Source organism: Ciona robusta, chromosome 10, assembly GCF_009617815.1.
Source record: "Ciona robusta chromosome 10, ASM961781v2".
In the NCBI taxonomy this organism is placed as follows: Eukaryota; Metazoa; Chordata; class Ascidiacea; order Phlebobranchia; family Cionidae; genus Ciona; species Ciona robusta.
Genome location: NC_143244.1, coordinates 4,717,643 through 4,742,838, shown reverse-complemented (window position 1 = coordinate 4,742,838; position 25,196 = coordinate 4,717,643). Strand labels below are relative to the sequence as shown.

Here is a 25,196-nt window from a genome sequence, read left to right as displayed (position 1 = left end):
TTAATTTATTTTTTGTTGCATTGGGTTCATGGATAAACTCTGGTTTTAGCAATATTTGCCCGTTGTATTTGTATACAGTGCAGTAGAAATTAAAACAAAAGTTAGCTCCGAGTAAATAACGTAATGTTCTAGTTAAATATACAATAAAACGGGGATTTACGGATAGCTTGAACATAATAGTAACTCGTTAAGTCGTAAGCTGGCACGAGGTGTTTGAGCACTTATGTTATAACGGTTGTCGTTTTCCGGCCACGGGAGGATATAGCAAGTTAAACTCATTTATTCATTTAGCTTCGGCAAGATAGTTCGGAGTAAATAACGTCTTTATTTCTAGTTGAATATATAATAAAATGGGAATAGGCGATGCAACTGTGGAAGAGTTTATGGAAATGGATTGGGGAGATCATTCTACTGACGATGATGCCAAAGGTATACGGTTTTTGTTTTGGAATTAAAGAAAAAGCTGTTGTATTTTATATGAGTGAGGTGCTGCAACGTTGGTGCTAGTGAAGAACCCCCCCCCCCACTGTATTTGGTAACCACTAACCACTAACCCCTAGGTTAGGGGGTTAGGTGTTGATGGTTAGGGGGTTAGGTGTTGATGGTTAGGGGGTTAGGTGTTGATGGTTAGGGGGTTAGTAGTTAGTAGTTATGGGGGTTAGTGGTTATGGGGGTTAGTGGTTAGCAATAGCAAATAAGGTGGGGGGAGACTTTTCACTAGCAGGAAACATTGCACATTATGGGTCCTACGACTTAGACCAAATTTGCCCATTACACACAAACACCTGGGTGCTACTGCAAAACCTAGATTTTTAAGCTTTTCACTTCCATGAGGGTAAACAAGGCAAAAACCGTTAGTTTGAACTTGGAATATAAATTAGTTGTTTTAAATGTAAACACTGTGTATACAATCTTTTGTATGTTGCCTGTAGTGAAAACCTCAAAGCCAGAGAGAAACAAAAAGAAAACAAAGCGTAAGAAGAAACCTGCCCAACCTCAAGCTGAACAGGATGAAAATATTGTAAGCTTTTTAAAGCCCATACATTTTTAAATCACATTAAGAAACCCTACTTAATTGGATACAGATTTTGTTCATGGTTTAATTAATTGGGGTGCGTGGAAAAAATTGTGCAGTGCATATCCAAAATTAAACAAAATCGGTTGTGCACCTGCCATACTCTGCAAACTAAATCATTTTAGTAAACATATCCACTTGTAACAGGGTTTTCTGTTAGCCCAATGTATAACCAATGATGGGTACTGATGTATTGTAGTCTATATATATATATATAAATAAATATATATGTATAATTTTTTTTTTCAGATTTTACCAGTAGGTCAACTTCATGTATTTACATAATACATTTATGCAGGGTGGCAACAGCAGCCAAATAATTGTTTTTGTTCTAAAAGTTTATCATGTTAGCACAGATTCTGTGACATTTGACATTCGTTTTACCTTATGCACTTCTACAAAGTAATAGTGACAGTGACACAGTATCCTTGTAGTGTTATAGACATACTTATATAATTTAATATTTCTTCTCAGGCTGACACAACTGTAAAGGTCAAAAAACAGAATGATGAAACCACAAAAAAGCAAGTGATAAAAAAGCAGAACAATAAAAAGCCAACTCTCGGAAAACAATCAGGAACTTCCCATCAGGAACAACTCAATGCTTTAAAAGAAAAAGATCCAGAATTTTACAAGTTTTTACAGGTGCTGTATGAAATTTCATTATTTTGTTAAAATGCTCTGGACTGTACATTTTGAGATTCAATCATAAGTTGTAATAATGTAATGTAACTTACTTTATCCTCGCGTGGCCGGAAAACGACAGTCGTGATAACAGGGGTTTAACACCGCATGCCAGCTTACGAGTTACCATGTATGTTACTTTGTGCGTGATTATTTTTTTGGATTTTTTAAATTTTTTTTGTATGACTGATAATTTGGTCAACCCATTAGTGACCACTGGGTTGGAGCAATTGCCGTTAAGTTTCTTGCCTAAGGAGTAAGGACACATACGCCCACAATAGTAGCGGCGACGAGCCTTGAATCCATTACCTCTGGGTTACAGGCACGCGCACTAACCCATATGCCACGGCGCCTGACAGCATGTTTTACATTTTGTTTCGTAAAAAGTTACTTAATTACCCCATACACCATATTGGGTACATTAGCACTTTGTTGAAACTAAGTTAGAGTTCTTTAATTTAGTTTTTAATTATGTTAATCAGGACGAGGAGTCCGGCTTGCTTAATTTTGAAGACAATCTCGACTTGGATGCTTCGTCCTCCGAAGACGAAGATGCAGTTCACCAACTTCCTGATCATCTGGAGGTAAATGGCAACAAAAATATTTTGAATTTAAGCTTGTATTAATTATTCTGTAAGACAATTACTGGGTTAAGTTACTGAAGGGGTAAAAAAGCCACTAATATTATAATGAGCCAACTCCTGTCTAAATCCCAGTTCCCAGTGATGCATTACCTCAGTGCTCAACTTTTTGGGATTTGTGAGCCCCTAAAGTTGTTGCGACGATCTCATGCACCCTTGTTATGGTGAAACTAATAAGGTTTCGCAATTCCAATGATGCAAGATATAGAATTCATATAAAAAAAACTGTAGGAAAGTAACTAGATTTGTAAAAAATGTTTAAAACTAAATATTATTGCTGAAAATTTTTGAAATTTATGATGCACCCTTGTATGCCTTTTTGTACTGGTGCACCCCTGGCATATTATGGTGCACTCTAGGGTGCACCGTGCAAATGTTTTTTTACGGGATATCTCATAGTGCATTTCCAACGTTTCTTTTGATAAAGTTTTGCCGGATGGTAGTAAGTGGCAGACCAAACGTGGGAAATACATTGAATTTTTTTGTAACATCTTATGGCCGATAAAACGTCTGACATACACTACATTTTGTACATCCTATTGACAACAAAAAATCAAAAATGCACTACATTTCCCCCCCCCACCAAAAAAATTTCCAACAGAAAAAAAACGTAGAACATACACTACATTTTTACATCCCATTTTAAACAAAACATCAGAAACGCACTACGTTTTTTACATCTTATGGCAGATGAAACTTGAAAATAAACTGTTTTGTATAAAATAATATTCCAGGAAGCATCTGACAGCGATGTAGATGTTGGTATGTCTGAGGATGAAGATGGTGATGACATGGATCAGGAGAACAGGAAGAAGAAAAAACTGGTGAGATTTTGTTAGGAATTTATATTAATGGTTTCAGGGTAAAAGACTGAGCTAACTTAATTCTCAAGGGCTGTTGCATGTAGTTTATGAGATATAGTAGGATAGGGAAAGATGGGGCACCTTTTTATTCTATTTTCTCGTCTCATTTGGTAGTAAACAAAGAACATAAAAAAAATTATAGAAACGTATCCTTGCAACTCCCATAAGCCGTTGTTAATTGTTTAAAACAAGATCAGGATATTTGGATATTATGTGCTAAAGGTGTCCCGTTCTCCCCCAGCCTACCATATAAACAAAAGCTCCTAATTTTGAACCTGTATTTGGCTGTTGCCTAAAGCTAAAGAGATATGATGTTTTTTTAACACTTGTTTTTAACAGATAACGGTCACAGAAGAGATGGTACAAGAGTGGCAGAACCACTTGCTTACTGAGGTCCCATCAATGTCCTCGCTTCGTGAGTTAATCAAGGCGTTTCATGCCGCGCTTGTGAGAGTAGATGCTGCTGAACCTGAAGAGAAAGAGAAAAAAGGGAAAAAGAGGAAAAAAAGCGCGACACCCAAGCTAAAATACAAGTAAGGTGGTTTAAAATTAGTGTTTGATACTTTGTGTTTGTGTCTGTGCATAATACTAACTACATTGTGTGCATTTGTGTGTAGTATTTTACTACTGCATTAATGAGTAAAAATACAACCAATAAGTTAGATTTTTTTCAAAAGAATGTGTGTCTAACTATCCCTGCCTTTCCTGCATTTCACAAAATTTGGCGGCTATGATTACATAGTACTGTGGGGTAAGATGGGACACCTTTAGCACATAATACCTAAATATCCTTTTCGTGGTTTAAACAATTAACATCGGTCTATAGAAGTTGTGAGAATGCGATTTTATAAATCTTTGAATATTCTTTGTTTACCACCAAATGGGACGAGAAAACAGAATGAAAAGGTGTCCCATCTTCTCCCACCCTACTATATTATGACTACCATACATTAAAAAATTACATTCATTCAGGGTTACAGGATCTGCTACATTTAACTCAGTGGTTGGGCTATGCATTCGAACAATTGTACCAACGCTGGCCAAACTTCTTAACTACTTTCCTAAAAAAATGAAGAAAACTAAAAAACAGTGAGTTTTCATTCTCTGCAAATATGTAAATGTAGATTTCTTACAGTCAAAAATATTCCATACTATAGTTTACTTTTTTCACTTGTATTATTTAAGCATTGTTTTTCATTTCAGACTACTTTAGGAAATATACCCCTAACTAAGTGCTGATTTGCAAATTAATATATGTTTTCATTCCTTTAAAATTTTCAACCAAAAAAAATATTTTTTTTTTACCATTTTCTTTGTTTTGTTACTACAGACTGTTCTTATCATTCCACTCCGTTAAAATTTTTATACCAAAAATTTTTCTTAAAAGACTCCTTACTGTTTTATTTATTTGGTAACTATTTAGTACCGTGGGGGAAGATGGGACACCTTTAGCACACAATATCCAAATATCCTGTTCAGGTTTTAAACAATTAATAACGGTCTATGGGAGTTGAGAGGATATGGTTTTATAATTTTTTGAATGTTTACTACCAAATGGGACGAGAAATAGAGTGAAAGGGTGTCTCATCTTCTCCCACCCTACTATAGCCTACGTATTATATTCCATCCTGTTAAAAAAATAACTTATTCCCAGGAAAGCACCTCTCCCATCTACATGCAAAAAGTGGGCAATTATTCGCGAAGACGTACGCATCTATCTCGCTGATGCGGTCACGCTTGCACGCACACTGCTCGAACCATCAGTGACGCGTGTCTTCCTACGACACCTCCTGCTACTTCTTCCATATTTTATCAGTTTCCCAAAGATTTCGAAAACTCTGCTGAAGGTAATTTCTGTTCTTATTTAGTGGGTATATTTAAAATATATACCTTTTATATTATATATATATAAATATATATATATATATATATATATAATTTGTTTTGTTAAAATAACAAAAGTCCTTAAATGTTAAAATTTTGTTAAAAAAACAAAAAAATACCTATTTTGAATGTGATTAAATAAATGAAGAAATTAATATAAATGCATAATAGTAAAATTTTGGTAAAATTAAAAATCAACTTATTAATATATGTATATATATATATATTTGAAATTTCTTTAGAAAAAACCTGCTGCAAAAAAATGTGTTTTTTTTTATAGCATTAGTTAATTTATATTGAAAATGGTCACTGGCGATTAATATATTATGGGCAATATGACCATATATGTGTGTGTGTATAAAGCAACTACCATATTTTTTTAGTTGCTGATCCGACAGTGGAGTTCGGCAGAAAACGAGAGTGTTCGCGTTTTAGCTTTTCTTTGTATTACAAGACTTATAACTATGGAAAAGGAGAGGTTCTTGGAAAACACAATGAAAGTAAGTTTTCTCTGCAAATATATAAATATATACCAATATAAGTTTTATATGTCGATTTTAAATTGATTATGAAATTAATTTTGTCAGGATGTCTTTTAAAGAGGTCGAAATTTTTTTATGCACTTCTTTGTGGTACTCTCATAAAACAGTACTCTTCAAATACATTATGTGGTTTTCAATTCTGAAATCAAAATCAAATTGCTTGCTCCTTCACTAAGACTAAATTTGCGAACCAATAAGAAAAAACAACCACAAACAGCTATTTAAGTAACAAGAGGTGCCTCGTTTCGTTGAATGTAACTTGCTTTATCCTCGTGTAACCGAAAAAACTACTGTCGTTAAAACACAGGTGTTCATACACCCCTCTTACTTTGTGCATGATTTTTTTAATAATGCAACCACGACTGTTAAGGGCTTAAACACAATTAGTTGATTATTTTTAATTATTAAAATTATAAAACCCCTTTTTTCTCTCCAGCAAACATATGTAAGTTACGTGGCAAACAGTAAGTTCACTTCTCCCTCCACCCTCCCAATGATAAACTTCATGCAACGGACGTTTGCTGAGATATGCAGTGTAGATGCCAATGTCACCTACCAGTTTGCTTTCCTCTATATTAGACAACTTGCCGTACATCTTCGAAAAGCAATTACAACGCAAAGCAAGGTGAAGATTGGTTATTTTTTATTTATTAATTTTTTTATTTGGTAATTTTTATTTATAACATTTATTTGTTAATTTTTATTGTGAGTCAATTAAAAAGAAAAAAATTTTTAGAAGATTTTATTTTGAATTTTATTTCTGAATAACAGTTTTTATATAGATAGAATAAAATACTATTAGTGTAATTTTGCAGGTAAATATATTTTGTGATTTTTATTTTTTTGTTTTATGTATGAGTATGGCCAACAATTTGAACACATACACCCACAATGGTAGCAGTGACCAGCCTTGAACCCGTAACCTCTAGCTAGGTTATAGGCGGCGTGCTAACCATTGTACAAGGGCCCCAGACTACATTCTGACTAAACAATCCATTTTTCTGCAGGAAACTCGTCAAACTATCTACAACTGGCAGTTTGTGCACTCTATCGGCATCTGGTGTCGTGTTTTATCTGTCAATCATCCAAATGAAACTTTGCAAGCGCTTATATACCCCCTTGTACAAGTGGCCATTGGTACAATTGAGTAAGTAAATAAATATAACTTGCTTTATCCTTAAAAACGACATTATAATAACATGGGGGTTCTCATTTTTGTACACTTTAAGCCCACTTACAAGTTACCACATACCTAATTGCTTTATCCTTGCAAGGCCGGAAATGACAGTATTATAACACAGGTGTTCTGTTTCATACACCTCATGCCTGCTTACAAGTTACCTCGTATGTAACTTGCTTTATCCTTGCGTGGCTGAAAAACGGCAGTCGTTATAACATGGGTGTTTTGTTCATACACTTCATGCCCACTTAAAGTTTACCACATATGTAACTTGCTTTATCCTTGCGTGGCCGGAAATGACAGTATTATAACACAAGTGTTCTGTTTCATACACCTCATGCCTGCTTACAAGTTACCTCGTATGTGACTTGCTTTATCCTTGCGTGGCCGAAAACGACAGTCGTTATAACATGGGTGTTTTGCCTCATACGCTTTATGCAAATGAGTTACCACATATGTAATTTGTGGGTGTTTTTTCTGTATGACTATGACAATTTGAGCAACCCATTAGTGAACACCGGGTTGGAGCAATTGCTGTTAAATGTCTTGCCCAAGGACACATACACCCACAATAGTAGCAACAACGAGCCTTGAACCATTAACCTATGGGTTGTTATGTTTTATACACTTTCTGCCAATGAGTTACCACATACGTAACTTCGTGGGTATTTTTAATCTGTATGACTTACAATTTGAGTAATCCACAACCAGGTTAGAGCAATTGCCATTAAATGTGTCTGGCCCAAAAACACACACGCCGACAATAGCAGCGACGAGCCTTGAATCATGACCCTTTGGCTCACTAGACTCACTAATCACTGTGCCCAGCCATCAAATTTTAAACTTTTTCTCCACAGACTTGTTCCCACGGCCCGATTCTTTCCTCTCCGTTTCCACATCACGCGATCCCTGATCTCACTTGGAGATTGCACGAACACGTTCATTCCTCTCCCCAACTTCATCATGGCTCCTCTGCATCTCAACGAGTTTGCCAAAAAGTGAGTTTCAATGCTCTTTATTCTTTATACTTTTTTTTTTAATTTTTACTTTAATTTTTTTTTAATTTTTATTTTCATAATTTTTTTTTAGTAAATTTTAAAAAGTTTTTGAATTAAATTTTACATTTTTTTTATATTTTCACCATTTCAGGCAGTCTGGTGTTTCAATTCGCCCATTAGCATTTGAGACGATACTGAAATTGTCAAACTCTCAACTTAAAGAAAAGTCGTATAGGGTATGTATTTAATAATGACCAACACGTGACCTTAACCAAACCCAAAGCTTAAATTTTTAATTTGACATTTTCAATTGAAAACCACACTTTTGGACTCTTAAGCCAAAAATTGCATATAGTAGGGTGGGTGAAGATGGGACATTTTTTTTACTATTTTCTCGTCCCATTTGGTAGTTAACCAATAAAAAGGTTTCCTCACGACTCCCATAGACAGGTATTGTTAATTGTTTAAAACACGATCACCATATTAGGATATTATGTACCAAAGGTGTCCCATCTTCCCCCACTCTACCATATTTCTACGTAAGCGGTTTTACACATTGCGAAGAATCTAAGTTATTGAAACAATTTGTTACATTTTAAATATTTGGTATGAATGCAGCTACTAACTATGCAACCAGATATTCTGTAAATTGAGTGTAAAAAACAAATGTTAATGTTAAAGTTAAATTGTTAATCCTGTTAAATTGAATTCAGATACCGTCTCATTTACTTTTAAAACAATGTTTTTACTAAATACACAAAATTAAAATTATGATTTTGTCAAATTGAATTTAGTTAAATTTAACTTTAGTCTGATCTTTTTTATCTGTTTTAAAACAATTTTTATATGAAATACCAAGATTAATTTTTTGGTATTGTTAAATGGAATTTTAATTAAATTTAATTTTCGCGTGGTTTTCAATTTTCATTATACATTTTAATTGTTTTTACCAGGATGGTGCAATGGACCAAGTTTACGACTTATTCATGGCTTACTTCAACACACAAGCCCACACAATTGCTTTCCCAGAACTTGCTGTGCCTTCTGTTGTCATGTTGAAGAAATTTATCAAAAAATGCAATGTAGTAAAAGTTGTATAAAAACTGTTGTTAATTTTTTTTTTTATTATGTCACAAATCCAAACCTGTGCAATTACTCTTTAATTTTGTGCATGTAAAGTACTCAATTTCTAAAATTTTAGTAGCTTCTAAATTTTTAGTGAAAAAAAATTTGTGGCAATTTAATAATATTTTTTCACATTTCTAAATTTTTTTTTAAAAGAATGACTTGAAGCTGATAAATTATTTTTTATTTAGAACACAAACTATTTAAAAATGATGAAGCAAATAGTAGATCGGGTGCTTGAGCAGGGAGAATTTATCACAAAAAAGCGTTCGGACGTCACGTTTTCTGTGACTGATGTTACTGCTGTTGTGAGTATTTTTCATAGAAACATCATATTTTGTTATAATTGATGTGAACACTGTTTCATTTTTTTATTGGAAGAATTTTATTTAATATAATAGGGGGGGGGGGGAAGATGGAAGACTTTTTTATTCTGTTTTTCGTCTCATTTGGTGGTAAACAAAGAGCATTCAAAGAATTATAAAACCGCTTACAACTTCCATAAACCGTTGTTAATTGTTTAAAACACGATCAGGATATTTGGATATTATGTGCTAAAGGTGTCCCGTCTCCCCCCACCCTGATATAAAAAATAATCACAAAAATTTACAGCATGTTTTTGCATTTTCTGTTTCTATTAAACAGATTTGTTCACTTTTATCTATTTGTTTTTGTTTATTTTTGTTTGTTTACAGGTTGCTTGGGAAAACGAATTAAAAGGAACTGAGATGCCGTTTACTAAACATTATGCCACGTACAGGAAAAACAGGGAGAGAGAACTTAGTCAGCAAATTGCTGACAAGGACAGGGTAAAATTTGAAACTCCGTTTCACTATTTAAGCTGTTGGCGTTGCTAAATAACAAATTAAAGAGTTTTGTGTGTGATATGTGTAACTTGCTTTATCCTCGCTTGGCCAGGAAACGAAAGATTTTTAACACGGATGTTCGTCTCATACACCTTGGCCAGCTTTTAAGTTAACACATATCTAACTTTGTGGGTGATTGCTTTTTCTGTTAGGCTAAACAATTTTGGGTAGTATAAAAACACTCTTCTTATAGAAAATCTCCCGCTCCAGTTAAATATCAAATATCGAAGTTTTAATAGTTAAAACTTCAATAAAATTTAATTATTTATTGGAAAATAAAAATTTCTTTTTTAAAAATTTTTTTCATGTAGAATGTGGAAGAGAATCTTCCGGCGATTGAAAGAACAAAACTGATGGAGCAGTCGAAGCCCGCGGATCGTGAGGAGTTCGGTGAACTCTTTGTTGGAAGTTCAGATGAAGAAGATGCGAAAGCTGACTTTGAAAGAGCAATCCAAGAGGGTGTGTTGTGGAAACTTAATAATTTGCTTTCCTCCCCAAAAAAAGTTGTATCCACAAGGACTAACACATATTTTCTGTTGCCCCTTTTTTATCAAAATTTGTAAAAGTCGCCTGAAAAATAAGGAAAATTGGATGAAATTGTAGCAAAACAATTTTTTAACTACAACACATATTTTTAGTTACAAAATTTTTGATTGGTATTTTTTAAGGTCCCCCGAAAAAAAGAAAAGTTGGATAAAATCCCTCCAAAACAATTTTTAACCACAACAGATTTTTGGTATTCTTTTAAGGTCGCCCAAAAAAACGAAAATTGGATGAAATAATCGCTGACAAGCCACCAAGTGAAGATTCTCCTTCTGATGCTGAACTTGACGATGAAGAATATGATGAAAGTGAAGAGGAAGAGGAAATTGAAGAGAAGGAAATTAAAAAAGTGGACATGAGTATGGAAGCCGATGAGGCCGACATTGTAGAAGATTTTCGTTTTTCCGACAGCGATTAATCAAATAAATAAACCTGGAGACCGAGTTGTTTTTCAAGCAATAATCTATGTTATGCAGCAAGCACCATCTTTTTTGAGCGAAGATGAAAGTTTTTCAAACAAAAAGACGGGATGCCGCGACAACAGTTGTTAAAACACGCTTACGGTTAAAAACATATTTATATTTAATCGTAACGGAAAAACATGTGGCCGCTTCACCAAGAAAACAAACATTCAAGTTAAACTTATTATGGAAATGTATGTGTACTATTTATAAGTTTGTACTTGTGTAAATAGATTTTAGAAAGCCATTAGGACTAATATGTGCGGCGCCGTGGCAAAGTGGTTAGCGCACCTGCCTCTAACCCAGAGCTAATGGGTTCAAGGCTTGATGCTGCTACCATTGTGCGCATATGTGTCCTTAGGCAAGACACTTAACGACAATTGCTCCAACCCATACACCACTGATAGATTGTCTAAATTACCAAACATACATAAAAAATAATCACCCACAAAGTAACATACATGGTAACTCGAAAGCTGGCACAAGGTGTATGAACACCCGTGTTATAACCACTGTCGTTTTTGGCCACGCCAGGATAAAAAAATATCTGCTATAATTTTGATGACAAGCTAAAACATGTGTTAAATATTCTTTTACTTATAACAACACCAATATGCTGTTCCTTTTATTTAAAAGCGCAGGTACAATGTCACAACAGTTAATTATAATGTGCTGCATAGGTTTCCATATAAAAAATAATTACAAAATTATTACTTTAGTAACTGACTAGCGCATTTAGAAGAATGTCAAACTTTAAAAGCAATAAAATTATTAAAAAAATACTTTTCTTGGTTACAGTATTAAGCCTTACATAAAATCATATAATATTATAGTCTGATTAATATAATAAGTAGAGTGATCACTGCAAACAATGAAAAAATATAAAAGAAATTGAAAAGAAATATTTTAAATATACCTGTCAATTTATATAATTACACACTTGTAGTTTTTAAATTAAAAATTGTCTATGGTTTAGGTTAGAAAATCCCAGTGACAAAATCCAGCAGATTGTATAATATAAAATATATATTTTGCCCAATGGCAATGTCAGTCTCTCATTCAAATAGAATCGTTGCATTATATTAACTAAATGAATGCTTTACAAAAATATCTGCAAAACATAGTTAAATCTCAAAATGTACATTCAGAATTTTTTGATAAAATGATAACTAAATGACTGCTTTACAAAAAATCTGCAAAACATAATAGAATCTTGAAATGTACATTTAGAATTTTTTGACCGAATGATAACTAAATGAATGCTTTACAAAAAATCTGCAAAACATGACTAAATCTCAAAATGTACACTCAGAAGCATTTTAACTAAATTTTGTTTTAACTAAATAATAATCTCAAAATGTACATTCAGTCTTATTACAAGTTCCAATCTTGCTTGATCATGTCTGCTGCCTTTTCACCCACCATGTAGCAAGGTGCTTGCGTGTTTGCTGATGTTATTGTTGGCCAAACTGAGGCGTCTGCCAACCGCAGCCCAGCCACTTTGTATACTCTGTAAAAAGCATACATGTATCAATTATAACTTAATTCATTGTTTAATTAATTAAATATGTGGGTTGTCTAAATTGTCAAACATACATAAAAACAACAACAAAAAAATCCCCCCAAAAAACAACTATCCACAAAGTTACATTCCTGGTAACCCAAAAGCTGCCACGAAGTGTATGAAACAGAACACCTGGGTTATAACGACTGCTGTTTCCCGTCAGGGGAGGATAAAACAAGTTACATTTATTCATTTATTCATAAATTTAGGTGAATTTTGAATAGCCTAGTACTAAATTGTAATAGGGTTTTTACTATTATAAAAATATATGGAGTCAGGGTACACTTATGTTCACTTACCGAAGTCTTGGGTCTGTCACAGCCATAACATCATCTGAGCGACCCATTTTAGCTGTGCAGCACGGATGGTATTCAGTGAGTGTGAAAAATCGTGCCACACATTCGTAGTATGCGTCACTTCTGTAATTAGAAAGTTTTTTTGGTAAAATGTAGTGATTATAAAGTAGGGCTCTTCGCCGCTATCATTGTGGGCGTATGTGTTCTTGGGCAAAACACTTAACGGCAATTGCTCCAACCCATTGGTCACTAATACATAAAAAAATATTATAACAATCCCCCAAAAACAATCACCCACAAAGTAACATGCATGGTAACTCGTAAGCGTCACAAGGTGTATCAAACAGAACACCCATGTTATAACGGCTGTCGTTTTCTAGGCACACCAGGGTAAATAAGTTACATTTATATATTTATTTATTAATAAAGTACTAAACCTTGTCACATTTTGAAAGCATGTATTATGTACTAAGAATTAATTGGCAAAACAACAACAAATTTGTCTTATTGTTACACACATTACGAAAATTTGATAAAACTGCCACGTCATTGACAAAATAAACGTGTATTTTCTGTGTTTTTTTTATGTATTTCCTGTTTACTGAAATGAGTCAAATGACTCACAGACACGCATATGATTATTATGAGGCTGTAACACAAGTATTAATGCCATCAAGAAAAAACCACAAATAAAAAAAATTACATTTACAACCAAATCTGTTATATGTATTTTAATGTTTTTATTATGCATGGTAAAGACCAACTGTGGGCAACGTTGTAGAAAAAACGACACAAATTTATAAAAAAGTACATTTATCACCAAATCTTTCATCTAAATGATAAAACAAATATATAGTATGTTTTTATCATGGTGAAGACCAATTGTGGGCCAAGTTGTAGAGAAAACAACACAAATTAATAAAAAAGTACGTTTATTACCAAATCTTTCAACTAAATAAAAAAAAAGTATTGTAATCTTCGCATTATGGTAATATAAAGTTTACACAACACTTCTAACATTGTGAAGTCTAGACACATTTAATTACAATCCACATGTATAGTCATATTTACCTTATGGCTGTTGTATTTTCACATCCAGTGTGATCAATTGACATTTTTATCCCACGCGATTTGTAAGTTGCAGATTGCTCTAGTTTCTCCAAAACTTTAAAAGCTGTAAAGTAGTTATATCTAAATTTAAATATATGTTTATGCCAAAAAAACAATAAAAAAAAATTAAAAGGTCCATATATATATAATAACTTGTAAAAATTGGAACAAAGTTTATGAAATAAGTCACTATAATGACTGCTATTGCCTGTCACATGAGGATAATTAAATTAAATCTAAGAATTTATTCATTCACCTTTTAAAATTATTTTTATGTCCCTGTCATCTTCCAAATATTGTGGGTCTATAGTAGGATGTACATTTATATCAGGACTGTTTAAAGTAATTGAGCCTCTACTGTGGGGGTGAGATAGAGCTAGTAAGATGTTAAAATCAGACCATTTTTCTTGATCAATTTCAATTGTCTTTGTCAATATCTGGGGGAAAATAAATAAAATCAAACCATTTTTCTTAATCAATTTTCAATGTCTTTGTCAATATCTGGGGGAAAATAAATAAAAGCAAAGTGAATATACAAACATGCAGAAACTCTTTATTACAATTTTTTTATTATAAAATTGTGCACATGTTTTTATTATATTTTGTACACATGAATGTTAATAATAACGAAAGTAGATGCTAATATGCCAAGTATTGGACATATTTTCAAACTGTCTTGTTTTTAAAACCTCTGTTTCGTAAAAAACGTGCATAAATATTGGTGTAGCAAATATATATAGTAGAGTAGGGGAAGACGAGATACCTTTAGCTTTAGCACATAATATCCAAATATCCTGATCGTGTTTTAAAAATAACAACAGTCTATGGGAGTTGTAGGAATACAATTTTATAATTCTTTGAATGTTATTTGTTCACTACCAAATGGGACGAAAAAACAGAATGAAAAGGTGTCCCATCTTCCCCCACCCTACTATATACATTTTGACAACTCTAGCAATATGAGCCAGTTATTCAAATAGAACCATTTTTTTATTAAAACTGTAGAATCCACTTACACTTTCTTTAAAATTAAAATTGTTCCTCAATGTATCAAGATGCATCCTGCTTTTAACATTCCATTGTAATGCTTGCATGATAAAGTGAATGTCTGGCCAATCAAGCCTAATAAAAAATACATTGGCGTAAGTATAAACAGATACATTCGTATGTGTGGTAACTTGTAAGCTGGGACAAGGTGTACACCCGTGTTATATTGACCGTTGTTTTCGGACCTCGCCAGGATAAAGTAAATTACATTTATTTATTCATTTTTTCATAGTATATCAAATAAGCAATGAACTTAAAGCACGTTTTCGCAGAATTCTTTAAGAGTGTGCCATGAATGATCTCAGAAAGTTTTACAGTTCTTTTTCTTGGACACATGTCACAACAAACTCATTTAACTTACGGTTTATCAGCTTCTAATTTTGATGAAAGATTCAACAAAGCAATCCCTTCTATTGTAGAGGTTGCTAATGGACCAGAACCATTATAGAGATAAGATAAAATGTTTTTGGGTGATAACTGCAAAAATGGGGTAAGGGTTAAAAAAAGCAATTTTCATACCCTGTAAAAAAAGTATTTTTATTCCCTGTACATAAAAGTATTTTCATACCCTGCGTTTAAAACTATTTTCATACCCTGTATATAGAAAATAACTGTGTTAAAATTAATGTGTTTTTAGTTTCAATGTGTTAACCCTACAATGTAAGGTACATTTACACAAATAAAGTAAAAATTAAAGCATATCCAATATGTTTATTATTCGTATTCAGAGGATCATCATGTTGTAAGATTTGGCTGTGGTGGATTTTGGCAAAATCGTTTAAACACCCCTAATATATTCTATGACGGAGAGACCATTGGGAAAGCACTATATGAAATGTTGGCCAGAGTTAGACCAATACTCGAAACAATAAAAGCAAATTTAATAACTTAAATTGATAAAACTTACAAGGGTCCACCAGTTCATTACAGATTCAGTAATATTGTTATACTCTGAGCTAAATCCAACAGGAACGAAAAAATGATCTTGTAAATTGGATCCAACTCCTGGCAAGTCAGCAACAACATCTACCTGGTTGACAAATCAAACAAAATGTTGTCAAAATATCAAAACAATGTTTAATTATTTTACGTCCGGCGCCATGAAGTAGTGGTTAGCGCGCCTGCCTCTAACCCAGAGGTAATGGGTTCAAGGCTCGTCGCAGCTACCATTGTGGGCGTATGTGTCCTTGAGCAAGACACTTAACGGCAATTGCTCCAACCTAGTGGTCACTAATGGGTTGTCCAAATTATCAGCCATACATAAAAATGAAAAAAAAAAATTCCCAAAAAAATAATCACCCACAAAGTAACATACTTGGTAACTCGTAAGCTGGCGCGAGGTGTCCGAGAAACAGAACACTTGTGTTATAACGACTGTCGTTTTCCGGCCACGCGAGGATAAAGTAAGTAAGTTACATTCATACATTACATTTACATTACATTAGCTGATTGCTACTAATGAAACTTATAACTTTTCCTTTAACACCACAAATATTAATTAATTTAAAAACTTTTAACTTTTTGCATAGACAATGTGATAAAAATATAAATACTAACATTGCTTCCAATTGCGTTTTAAGTCAACTTTATACAATAACATAACATCATGTTTAACACATCATTTATACGGTAACTTCATATCCGATTACCTTAAAGTCCTCTAACTGCTTTTTAGGTCCTATTCCAGAAACCAAAAGTAGATGAGGTGTACCAATCGCTCCTCCACTTACTATAACCTCTTTAGATGCCATCACTTTAAAGGTATCACCGTTTTTCACATATTTGACACCTACTGCTCTAGGTACATCCTTATTATTGTTGAATAGGATTTTTTGTACATGAGCCCCACTTATAATGTGCAGGTTTGGTCTGAAAAAAACAAAATGTGTATTGGTAGAGTAGGGTGGGGGAAGATAGGAAATATACTGATCGTGTTTTAAACAGGTAACAACGATCTATGGGAGTCGTGAGGATACAGTTTTATAATTCATTAAATTTTTTTTGTTTATACCAAAGAAACAAGAAAAAATAGAATGAAAGGTGTCCCATCTTTCCCCATTCTAGTATATATATACCAACCTTGTGCCAGATTTGTTTAAAACATGATCAGGATATTTTAATATTATGTGCTAACGGTGATTTAGAAATTTGCATGTTACTACACTTATATTTACCAATACTAGAAGAGATCAGTAACTTAAAATCCAAGTTGCGTTGTAGCGTTTTTTTCTGTTAGAAAAAACCTCATATTTACCTTTCATTTGCTACAGAATGCAGGTAACTTAAAGATGCACTTTGCCTTGTACCATCTTTCAATGTATGTTTTGCAACAGAAAATCCATCCCCAGTCCCAGCATTGTAATCAAATAATTTATAACCTTGAAAAATAATCAAGTGAATGAATGTAAATCTCCTATTTTTTTACTTAAAAAAAAACAAGTTAATAAATTTCACTTAGCTATTTTATAACTTTAAAAATCAATTAAATGAATGTAAATCCAGTATTCTTGGCAAATCAAAGTTTCAACACAAATATAACAATATATAAGTCCATTTTACCAAGCATTAATTTGTAAGTGATTATTTTTGCATGGCTGCCAATTTACACATAGTAGGCTGTTGCAATTAAACATTTTCTCCATAAACACAAATGCCTACGATGATATCCTAAAGCAACAACAAGCTTTAAATCTCATTATTTATCCATGTGATACACAACGCAAAAACAGAAATATGCACAAATTTAGGACATATTACATTAAATCTTAACTAAGATAAAGTTACATTAAACTTTTACCACAGAATTGAATAAAAACAACAAGGTTACACACAGTGGTGCAGCCAGAGGGGTTTAGGGTGTCGCAACCCCCCCCCCCCCTTTGAAACCAAAAGAAATAATAATTTAAAAAAAATAATTTTTTTTTTTTTTTTTTTTTTTGATTAACCCCCCCCCTATTTTTTTCTGGCTGTGCCACTGGTTACATACATACCTATATCAATTCCAGCTTTTAAAAACCACTCTGTAGCCTTATTAATGAAACCAGTCTCCATTTTTAGCGGCCCTTCTTTACCAAGGCTTGAAGCTTCATTTGGTTTCAAAATAACTTGTTCCGCTTTTTTAAAATACGATTCAACATTGTCAAAACCCCATCCAAGAGCTCCGTACAGCTCCCAAGCATCGTAATCATATCTACTGCCTCGAGCATACACCATGTAGTTAATGGAACTTGACCCACCGAGTACTTTACCACGAGGCCAGAAAGCAACCTAATAATTTTTAAATGTAAAGTTAATATATAAAAATAAAAAAAAATAATTAAAAATTAGTTCTATTGCCGTGAACAGATTACTCTAGACCAGGGGTGTGCAACCTTTATTACAAGAGGGCCAGGTATAAATTCTGAAAAAAAATGCTATATAAATTTATTGTCATATCAAAAAAAATCAATTAAAAATATGCTGCTAGCTTCGCGGGCCACTCAATTAAAAATATGCTGCTAGCTTCCCGGGCACAACTTTTCTTTGCGAACTTCATTTAGCCCGCAGACCGTATGTTGCCTGCTATAGACCACACGTCCGCTCTAGACCTTATTTTGAAGAACTACAGTTCGGTAATATTACAATTAGAATAACCGAAATTTCTTGAAAATATTTTACCGCTGTTGTGCATTCCATTTCCATAACAAAATAGATCTCAATTTTACACTGTATAAATAAATTTCACATATGTTAAGTTTATAACTTCAGTGAGCATACGTTATCTTTCGAAAAATGACATGCAGATTTCTGTGGTACGGTTCGGTATTTCCAGTCAGTGCTTTGTGCCTGAAGAGCTGTGACAAGAGAAGGAGTAGAAATGAGAAAGTTTGGAGAATCTTCCTCTCCTGCCTCCAATAAGAGGACTCTAAACAGGAAAACAAAGTTTAAAAAATTATATAGACCCCAAATAGTTAAAGGCGAAAATAATGGACCAAAGAGGTATAGTAGGGTGGGGGAAGATGGGAAAACTTTTTATTATAATTTCTCGCCCCATTTGGTAGTGAACAAAGAACATTCAAAGATTTATAAAACCGTACCCTCATGACTCCCATAGACTGTTAATTGTTTAAAACATGATCAGGATATTTTGATTTCATGTGCTTAAGGTGTCCCATCTGTCCCCCAGTACCATAAAGTACTGTCATATCACACTTACTTCACATGAGGAATTTCGCTTATTCGACTTGCTATCACACTGCCAGTGGTTCCAGCGCCAACTGTAAAAGATAATAGAAGCATTTAAAGGTACAATCTAAAACATAAAATAGATATACCTATAATAAAGTCATATTGTTCTTCTGCTTCATCTCTGCAAATAGAATAATGCCGCACGCGCAACCGTTGAACGACATACCCTATCGCAAATATAAAAATTGCAGTGTAAAGAAGCCGGCTCATGTTGTTTTGATACCTATTTTACAATTGTCGCGTTTTATAAAGCCTCAGACCTGCTTTGTCAAAAATGTAAACAAATAAAGGGACTTTCCCGATTTTTTCAACTGCGGTGCCTGGCCCACAATGCAACAGCGACATGCAGCAGGTTTTTTTACTTTACTGCCAAAGCAGTATTTTAGCAATTTATCAGGTAATAAAATAAAAATAAGCTTGCAAAAATGATCAGAAACCTATATGCATTAATGAGGTGCGTAGCAAAGAGCCTTTCATTAAGTAATTCAAAGAAAAGTATCGGAAGCACTGGCACGTGATGTTCCGCATGAACGCTGTTTGTTTACACAACAAACAAACCTTTTCCGCTGAATTTGCAATATTAAATTAATGTTTGATTTGTCTCGACTTTAGAAGTGGGAGGTTCATTTGAAGCAGTTGCAGAGAAAGGTGGCGATGCCAGAAATTACGATACAAACCAACGTTTCAAGCGACAAAATCGCTTCGGATTTACAAGAGATAGTGGTTGAACTTGTATCGCAGCATCTCAACAAACCGAAAGCAAATATCTGCGTTACTGTGTTAACAGATCTATGGATGTCATTTGGTGAAAGTGAAGAGCCGTGTGCTTGCTGTACAGTCACTTCTATTGTAGACTTCAACGCAGAAACCTGCGAAAAGCTTGCAGCGCTTTTGATGCCTCCTCTTCAAAAAGCGTTAGGAGTTTCTGGAACCCGTTTTTACCTACAGTTTCACGAAATAACTGCAGGAATAATGGGCTTCCAGGGTACAACTGTTAAAGTAGTTCGTGAAAGAAAGCAGAGTTCTTAGTGTTTAAATTTAGCCATCGAGTTACATTGGTAATTGTTATAAACACACTAATTGTGTCGTAACTTAATTAGTTTCCGTTGTGTATTTTAGTGGTGTCTTTTTTTTATTTTTCTGTAACTTTTGTTCTTACTAAAGGTGCAATTATAATTTTTTGACTTTTAATGTATCGTGGTACTGCAATTTAGAAATTGGCAATTTTTAGCAAAATTCTTATATTAAATCTATGTCTGTGCAATTCACCTAGTTTGTTTTTAATAAGTTTGACCACTTAGCTAAAACCATGCCTGAGCTGTTTATTAAAACAAATGTTGCAAAAGACAAGTTGCCAAAGAGCATACTGTAGGATTTAACCAAGTTGGTGTCTTCAACAATTCCAAATAGGCCTGAGAAATATGTCTGTGTGACTTTGGTTCCTGATGTATGGATGTCATTTGATGGGACTGAGGAGCCTTGTGCATTTGCTGTGCTTACTTCTATCAGTGATTTCAGTGTTGAAGCCATGCTGGGTGCTTTATACAAGTTACTGGGAGTTGCACAAGACCGAATGTATTTTGAGTTCAAAAAGCTACTGTAGCTACCATAGGCTTTGATGGAACAACTGTTCACAAACAAGGAATTGCATAAAAAAATTCAATAAATTTAACATTTTCTCAAAACTTAATTATTGTAATCATGTGCAGTCAAATGAGTTTTACTGCAATGCTTCTTATACAATACATTTTTCTACTTACTAAAAGTTCATGGTGAATGAAACTCTTTTCTGTGTTTTAAATGCAGTATTCGGTTAAGAACTAATATTCATATTTTTTATGTGTTTTGATACAGCTATCAGTTGAGAACTGATGTTTGTATTATAGCTTGTATATTTCATTGTGACAATTATGTAAGAATGTTCACTGGCATGCAACACTAGTGTATACTGAATATATATCACTTTATCCCATGCATTTGACATTTGTTTGTACTAACTTAACCAATGTAATTTATGTGTGGCATACTAACTTAACCATTGATTTTACAATTTATTTATCAAATTATCTAATCAGTAATTACGTTTTTTTATTAGCAAATCAAAAACCTTTACTTAACCGAATACTGCATTTAAAACACAGATAAGAGTTTCACTCACAATGAACTTCTAGGCAATAAAAAAAATGTATTATATAAAAAGCATTACACAGTAAAATTCATTGATTGCACATGATTACAATAATAATGTTGTTAGAAAATGATAATTTTGATAAAAAATGTGGACAATCAGTAATTACATATTATTATCAGCAAATCAAAAACCTTAATAATTTGTTCATATATTCAATAATGCCTGAGCTGTTTATTAGAACAAATGTTGCAAAAGACAAGTTGCCAAAGAGCATACTGCAGGATCTGACCAAGTTGGTCTCTTCAACAATTCCAAACAAGCCTGAGAAATATGTCTGTGTGACTGTGGTTCCTGATCTGTTCATGTCATTTGATGGGACTGAGGAGCCTTGTGCATTTGCTGTGCTTACTTCTATCAGTGATTTCAATGCAGAAACATGCACTACATATGCTGAAGCTATGCTTGGTGAGATATACAAGTTACTGGGAGTTGCACCAGACAGAATGTATCTTGAGTTCAATGAACTTACTTCAGCTACTGTAGGCTTTATGGGAACAAGCGTCCACAAATTAGGAGGAGCATAACATTTTTTATTAAATTTATCATTTTCAACAACATTATTATTGTAATCATCTGCAATCAAATGAATTTTACTGTGCAATACTTCTTATATAATACGTTTTTATGTTGCCTCGAAGTTCATTGTGAGTGAAATTTTTTCTGTGTGTTAAATGCAGTATTCAGTGAAGAAATAATATTCGTATCATGTGTCATAGCATATATATTTTTTTGTGCCAAATATGTAAGAACGTATACTGCCATAGCATAGTGCCATGCTCACTATTGTATATTGAAACTCTTTCTGTGTTTTTAATACAAATATCAGTGAAGAACTGATATTCATCCGATAGCATATACATTTTTTGTGCCAAATATGTAAGAATGTATAAATATGTATACAGTCTATGGGAGTCATGAGGATATAGTTTTATAATTCTTTGAATGTTCTTTGTTTACTACCAAATGAGACAAGAAAATAGAGTTAAATGGTGTCTCATCTTTCCCACCCTACTCTACATGCTATAATGTCATTTATTCATTAGGTTTTTTTTAAGGTTATTATAAGTGAACTAGTCATGCCCCATCTATTTGTGAAAACAAATGTTGCAAAAGACAAGTTGCCAAAGAGCATACTGCAGGATCTGACTAAGTTGGTGTCTTCAACAATTCCAAACAAGCCTGAGAAATATGTCTGTGTGACTGTGGTTCCTGATGTATGGATGTCGTTTGGTGGGACTGAGGAGCCCTGTGCTGCTGCAGTGCTTACTTCTATCAGTGATTTCAATGCAGAAACATGCACTACATATGCTGAAGCTATGCTTGGTGAGATATACAAGTTACTGGGAGTTGCACAAGACAGAATGTATCTTGAATTCCATGAAGCAACGAGGGAAACCATGGGGTATAACGGCACAACTTTCCACCAACTCGCAGCCAAGAAATAAATGAAAAATGCCTGTCATTACTTACATCAGCAGCATACTTCAATTTTTATTGTTACCTCTAATTTTCTGGTGCATTTGATAAAACAAAGTTCCCATGTATTTTTAATCATATAGAAAAAAAATATTTTTTAACTGAAAAAATTCATCAAGTTATTTTGAATCCTGCTATTGTTTGCATTTTGGTTGGCTGCTTTTTAAAAAAATCATGTTAGTTTGATGTAATAAAAAATACTGCAAGTGTATTGTAATTATATTAAAACATTCCGGTTCAATTTATCAGTAGAATTGCTTAATTACAAATAAATAAAGAAATGAAAAAACTATCCCATGGTCTCGTCTCTACTAATTTTTGACTGGACCAAAATCAGGACTGGACATATCCAAATGTTCGTATACTGGGGAATTCCCAACAGGGACATTTTTAACTTGGAGAGTAACAACGTCGGGTTTAGGAATCTAACAAAAAATATAACGACATTGTATTGTAACTTTGTTTATCTTCGCATGGCGGGAAAACGTTGGCCGTTATAACCAGTGTTCTGTTTTATACACCTCGCACTCGTATATGGCCATCTTAAAGGTTGTAAGTTTTTACGTCAGTTTTCACGTCAAGGTAGAATCATTGTATAGATTTGTGGATATGTAGTATAGTCGTGACAACTTGAGCACATGATATCCAAACATCCTGATGATCGTGTTATAAACAATTAATAATGGTCTATGGGAGTCGTGAGGATACAGTTTTATAAATATATATATTTAAATGCTCTTTGTTTACTATCAAATGAGACAAGAAAATGTAATGAAAAGGTGTCCCATCTCACCCACCCTACTATATATTTAATCATGGTAGTATTATTAAAAAAATAAAAACTACAAATAAGATTAAATGTATGAAATCAGTGAGTCCTCGCGTAATTGAGTTGTTCAGAGCGCTCGCTCCACTCCACGTTGATTGCTATAGGCATGGATGTAATTATTGCGCGGCGCTTTTAATACCAAACGTGTGACTTGTAAACTTACTGCACAGCACGAGTCAGTGGAGGCTGTGTGAAGTGGTAATAATCAGGTTGAAAAGGAGCATACAGGTTTTGGCTACAAAGCTGTATTTAGAAATATAGTGCTGTGAGGTATAAGGTGGGAAAGCCTACTGTTAGCACCTAAATCTCAGATTTCCTAAATATGTTTTAAACAATTAACAAAGCTCTTTTAGGGTCGCAAGGCTACAGTTTATACATAATTATGTAAATATTCTTTGTTTACTACCAAATGAGACGAGAAAAGACTTGTCCCATCTTACCCTATACCCTATACATTATAGAAGAAGTATTATATACTAACATTTATATATACATATTATTTAAAAACAAGAACAGTTATACTTTATAGGTGGTGTTATAAATGAAATATTTTAAAAGATGTGTTTATATGCTAAGCTTCGTTTAAATCATAAGTGAATTTATCGGACTTGACTTTTTACGAAGTTTTCATTGGCAAATATCGCAAAACCAAGACAAGCATAGCGGTATTAAACAACTACTCAAGAATTTTGTTTATCTCAAGGTAAAAATAATTGTTTGTGTTAAATGTGTTCACTGCTTTATTGCATTTGTTTTGATAGAGTGTAGTCCGATTTTAGTTTGCGGTGAAACCAAATCGCTTTTAAGAGCCTACGGTTATGCAATTAATGTTCAAAGCGTACGCAGTACTCGAAAGCCTTCAATATTGTTGAAGCTTGAAGTTATCGTGTTCGTCGTAATTATGTAGCCATAGCGTATGTGGCCCATAAGTTTAATAACATAGGCAATAATCAATATAGGCGTCTAAGCGTAGGCTATACAGTTATTACAGCTTTGTAAGTATCTTGGTGCGTAAGGGTTCTGGTTATAGCCGCACACAATCTTGTTCGTAAATCTGTTTTTGTTTTGTATTTAAATGAAAATCAAAATCCGAAACATTCGTAGCTTCGTATCTCAATAAATGAATGAATGATTCGATAAATGTAACTTGTTTTATCCTCACGTGGCCAAAAAACGACAGTCGTTATAACACGGGTGTTATACACCTCGTGCCAGCTTACGAGGTAGCCTACCATGTATGTTACTGTGTGGGTGATTACTTTTAAATGTATTCCGTTAATTAAATTTGCCTACTGTGTAGCCTTTCTATACAGAGAAAGTATGTATACACAGTATTTGACCATTGTACAACCTGATCTTTTATCTTTTTGGTTCGAATTTAGTTCTGAATTTCAGTATGCCGTACCTATATAGTTGTAATAACTCTTAAGACTGCTGAATGTACATCAAATTTCTAAACACACTTTGTCAGAACCTAGAACAATGATAATACGTGCAGAGTGAGCTGTAATAGTAATTAACTAAATAGTAGATGGGGAAGACCGGGCAAACCTTTAGCACACAATATCCAAATATCCTGATCGTGCTTTAGACA

General features: G+C 33.6%; 5 protein-coding genes and 1 pseudogene across 6 annotated transcripts; 5 read left to right on the top strand and 1 right to left on the bottom strand.

Annotated features, from left to right (window-relative positions):
• The first annotated feature begins 14 nt into the window (after positions 1-14).
• Positions 15-10,844, top strand: LOC149729806 (nucleolar complex protein 2 homolog). Its single transcript, XM_089887126.1, has 18 exons — positions 15-429; positions 933-1,021; positions 1,550-1,720; positions 2,242-2,343; positions 3,135-3,224; positions 3,603-3,796; positions 4,236-4,352; positions 4,918-5,110; positions 5,531-5,647; positions 6,126-6,314; positions 6,697-6,836; positions 7,727-7,867; positions 8,019-8,103; positions 8,821-8,949; positions 9,184-9,300; positions 9,688-9,801; positions 10,170-10,317; positions 10,608-10,844. Exons 1-18 carry the CDS (start codon positions 351-353, stop codon positions 10,817-10,819), a joined length of 2,427 nt encoding a protein of 808 aa, XP_089743252.1. The 5' UTR covers positions 15-350; the 3' UTR covers positions 10,820-10,844.
• Positions 10,845-11,474: 630 nt separating this feature from the next.
• Positions 11,475-19,420, bottom strand: LOC149729805 (glucose dehydrogenase [FAD, quinone]-like). Its single transcript, XM_089887127.1, has 13 exons — positions 19,193-19,420; positions 19,075-19,135; positions 18,636-18,783; positions 17,870-18,146; positions 17,134-17,257; positions 16,529-16,748; positions 15,787-15,909; positions 15,241-15,356; positions 14,849-14,954; positions 14,089-14,269; positions 13,794-13,896; positions 12,726-12,845; positions 11,475-12,372 (listed from the first exon to the last, which is right to left on the bottom strand). Exons 1-13 carry the CDS (start codon positions 19,314-19,316, stop codon positions 12,237-12,239), a joined length of 1,839 nt encoding a protein of 612 aa, XP_089743253.1. The 5' UTR covers positions 19,317-19,420; the 3' UTR covers positions 11,475-12,236.
• Positions 19,421-19,760: 340 nt separating this feature from the next.
• On the top strand, positions 19,761-20,135 carry LOC149729804 (macrophage migration inhibitory factor-like). Its single transcript, XM_089886922.1, has one exon. The coding sequence runs from the start codon at positions 19,761-19,763 to the stop codon at positions 20,133-20,135; it is 375 nt and encodes a 124-aa protein (XP_089743048.1).
• A 280-nt stretch (positions 20,136-20,415) lies between these two features.
• On the top strand, positions 20,416-22,340 carry LOC149729802 (macrophage migration inhibitory factor-like; annotated as a pseudogene). The gene has a single exon (XR_016385892.1). The product of XR_016385892.1 is annotated as a macrophage migration inhibitory factor-like (transcript).
• Positions 21,456-21,821, top strand: LOC149729803 (macrophage migration inhibitory factor-like). Its single transcript, XM_089886921.1, has one exon. It carries the CDS (start codon positions 21,456-21,458, stop codon positions 21,819-21,821), a length of 366 nt encoding a protein of 121 aa, XP_089743047.1.
• Positions 22,341-22,373: 33 nt separating the features above from the next.
• LOC149729801 (macrophage migration inhibitory factor-like) lies at positions 22,374-23,065 on the top strand. Its single transcript, XM_089887139.1, has one exon. The coding sequence runs from the start codon at positions 22,374-22,376 to the stop codon at positions 22,740-22,742; it is 369 nt and encodes a 122-aa protein (XP_089743265.1). The 3' UTR covers positions 22,743-23,065.
• Positions 23,066-25,196: the final 2,131 nt, after the last annotated feature.

Bases quoted from the DNA above. Each gene is read 5' to 3' on its own strand.
- LOC149729804 (XM_089886922.1), top strand. From the start codon at position 19,761: ATGCCAGAAATTACGATACAAACCAACGTTTCAAGCGACAAAATCGCT.
- LOC149729806 (XM_089887126.1), top strand. From the start codon at position 351: ATGGGAATAGGCGATGCAACTGTGGAAGAGTTTATGGAAATGGATTGG. The intron at 1,022-1,549 runs GTAAGCTTTTTA...ATTTCTTCTCAG, and splicing joins CTGAACAGGATGAAAATATT to GCTGACACAACTGTAAAGGT. The intron at 2,344-3,134 runs GTAAATGGCAAC...ATAATATTCCAG, and splicing joins AACTTCCTGATCATCTGGAG to GAAGCATCTGACAGCGATGT.
- LOC149729805 (XM_089887127.1), bottom strand. From the start codon at position 19,316: ATGAGCCGGCTTCTTTACACTGCAATTTTTATATTTGCGATAGGGTAT. The intron at 16,749-17,133 runs GTAAATATGAGG...TGTTTTTTTCAG, and splicing joins CATTCTGTAGCAAATGAAAG to ACCAAACCTGCACATTATAA. The intron at 13,897-14,088 runs GTGAATGAATAA...ACTACTTTACAG, and splicing joins CATAAAAATAATTTTAAAAG to CTTTTAAAGTTTTGGAGAAA.
- LOC149729803 (XM_089886921.1), top strand. From the start codon at position 21,456: ATGCCTGAGCTGTTTATTAGAACAAATGTTGCAAAAGACAAGTTGCCA.
- LOC149729801 (XM_089887139.1), top strand. From the start codon at position 22,374: ATGCCCCATCTATTTGTGAAAACAAATGTTGCAAAAGACAAGTTGCCA.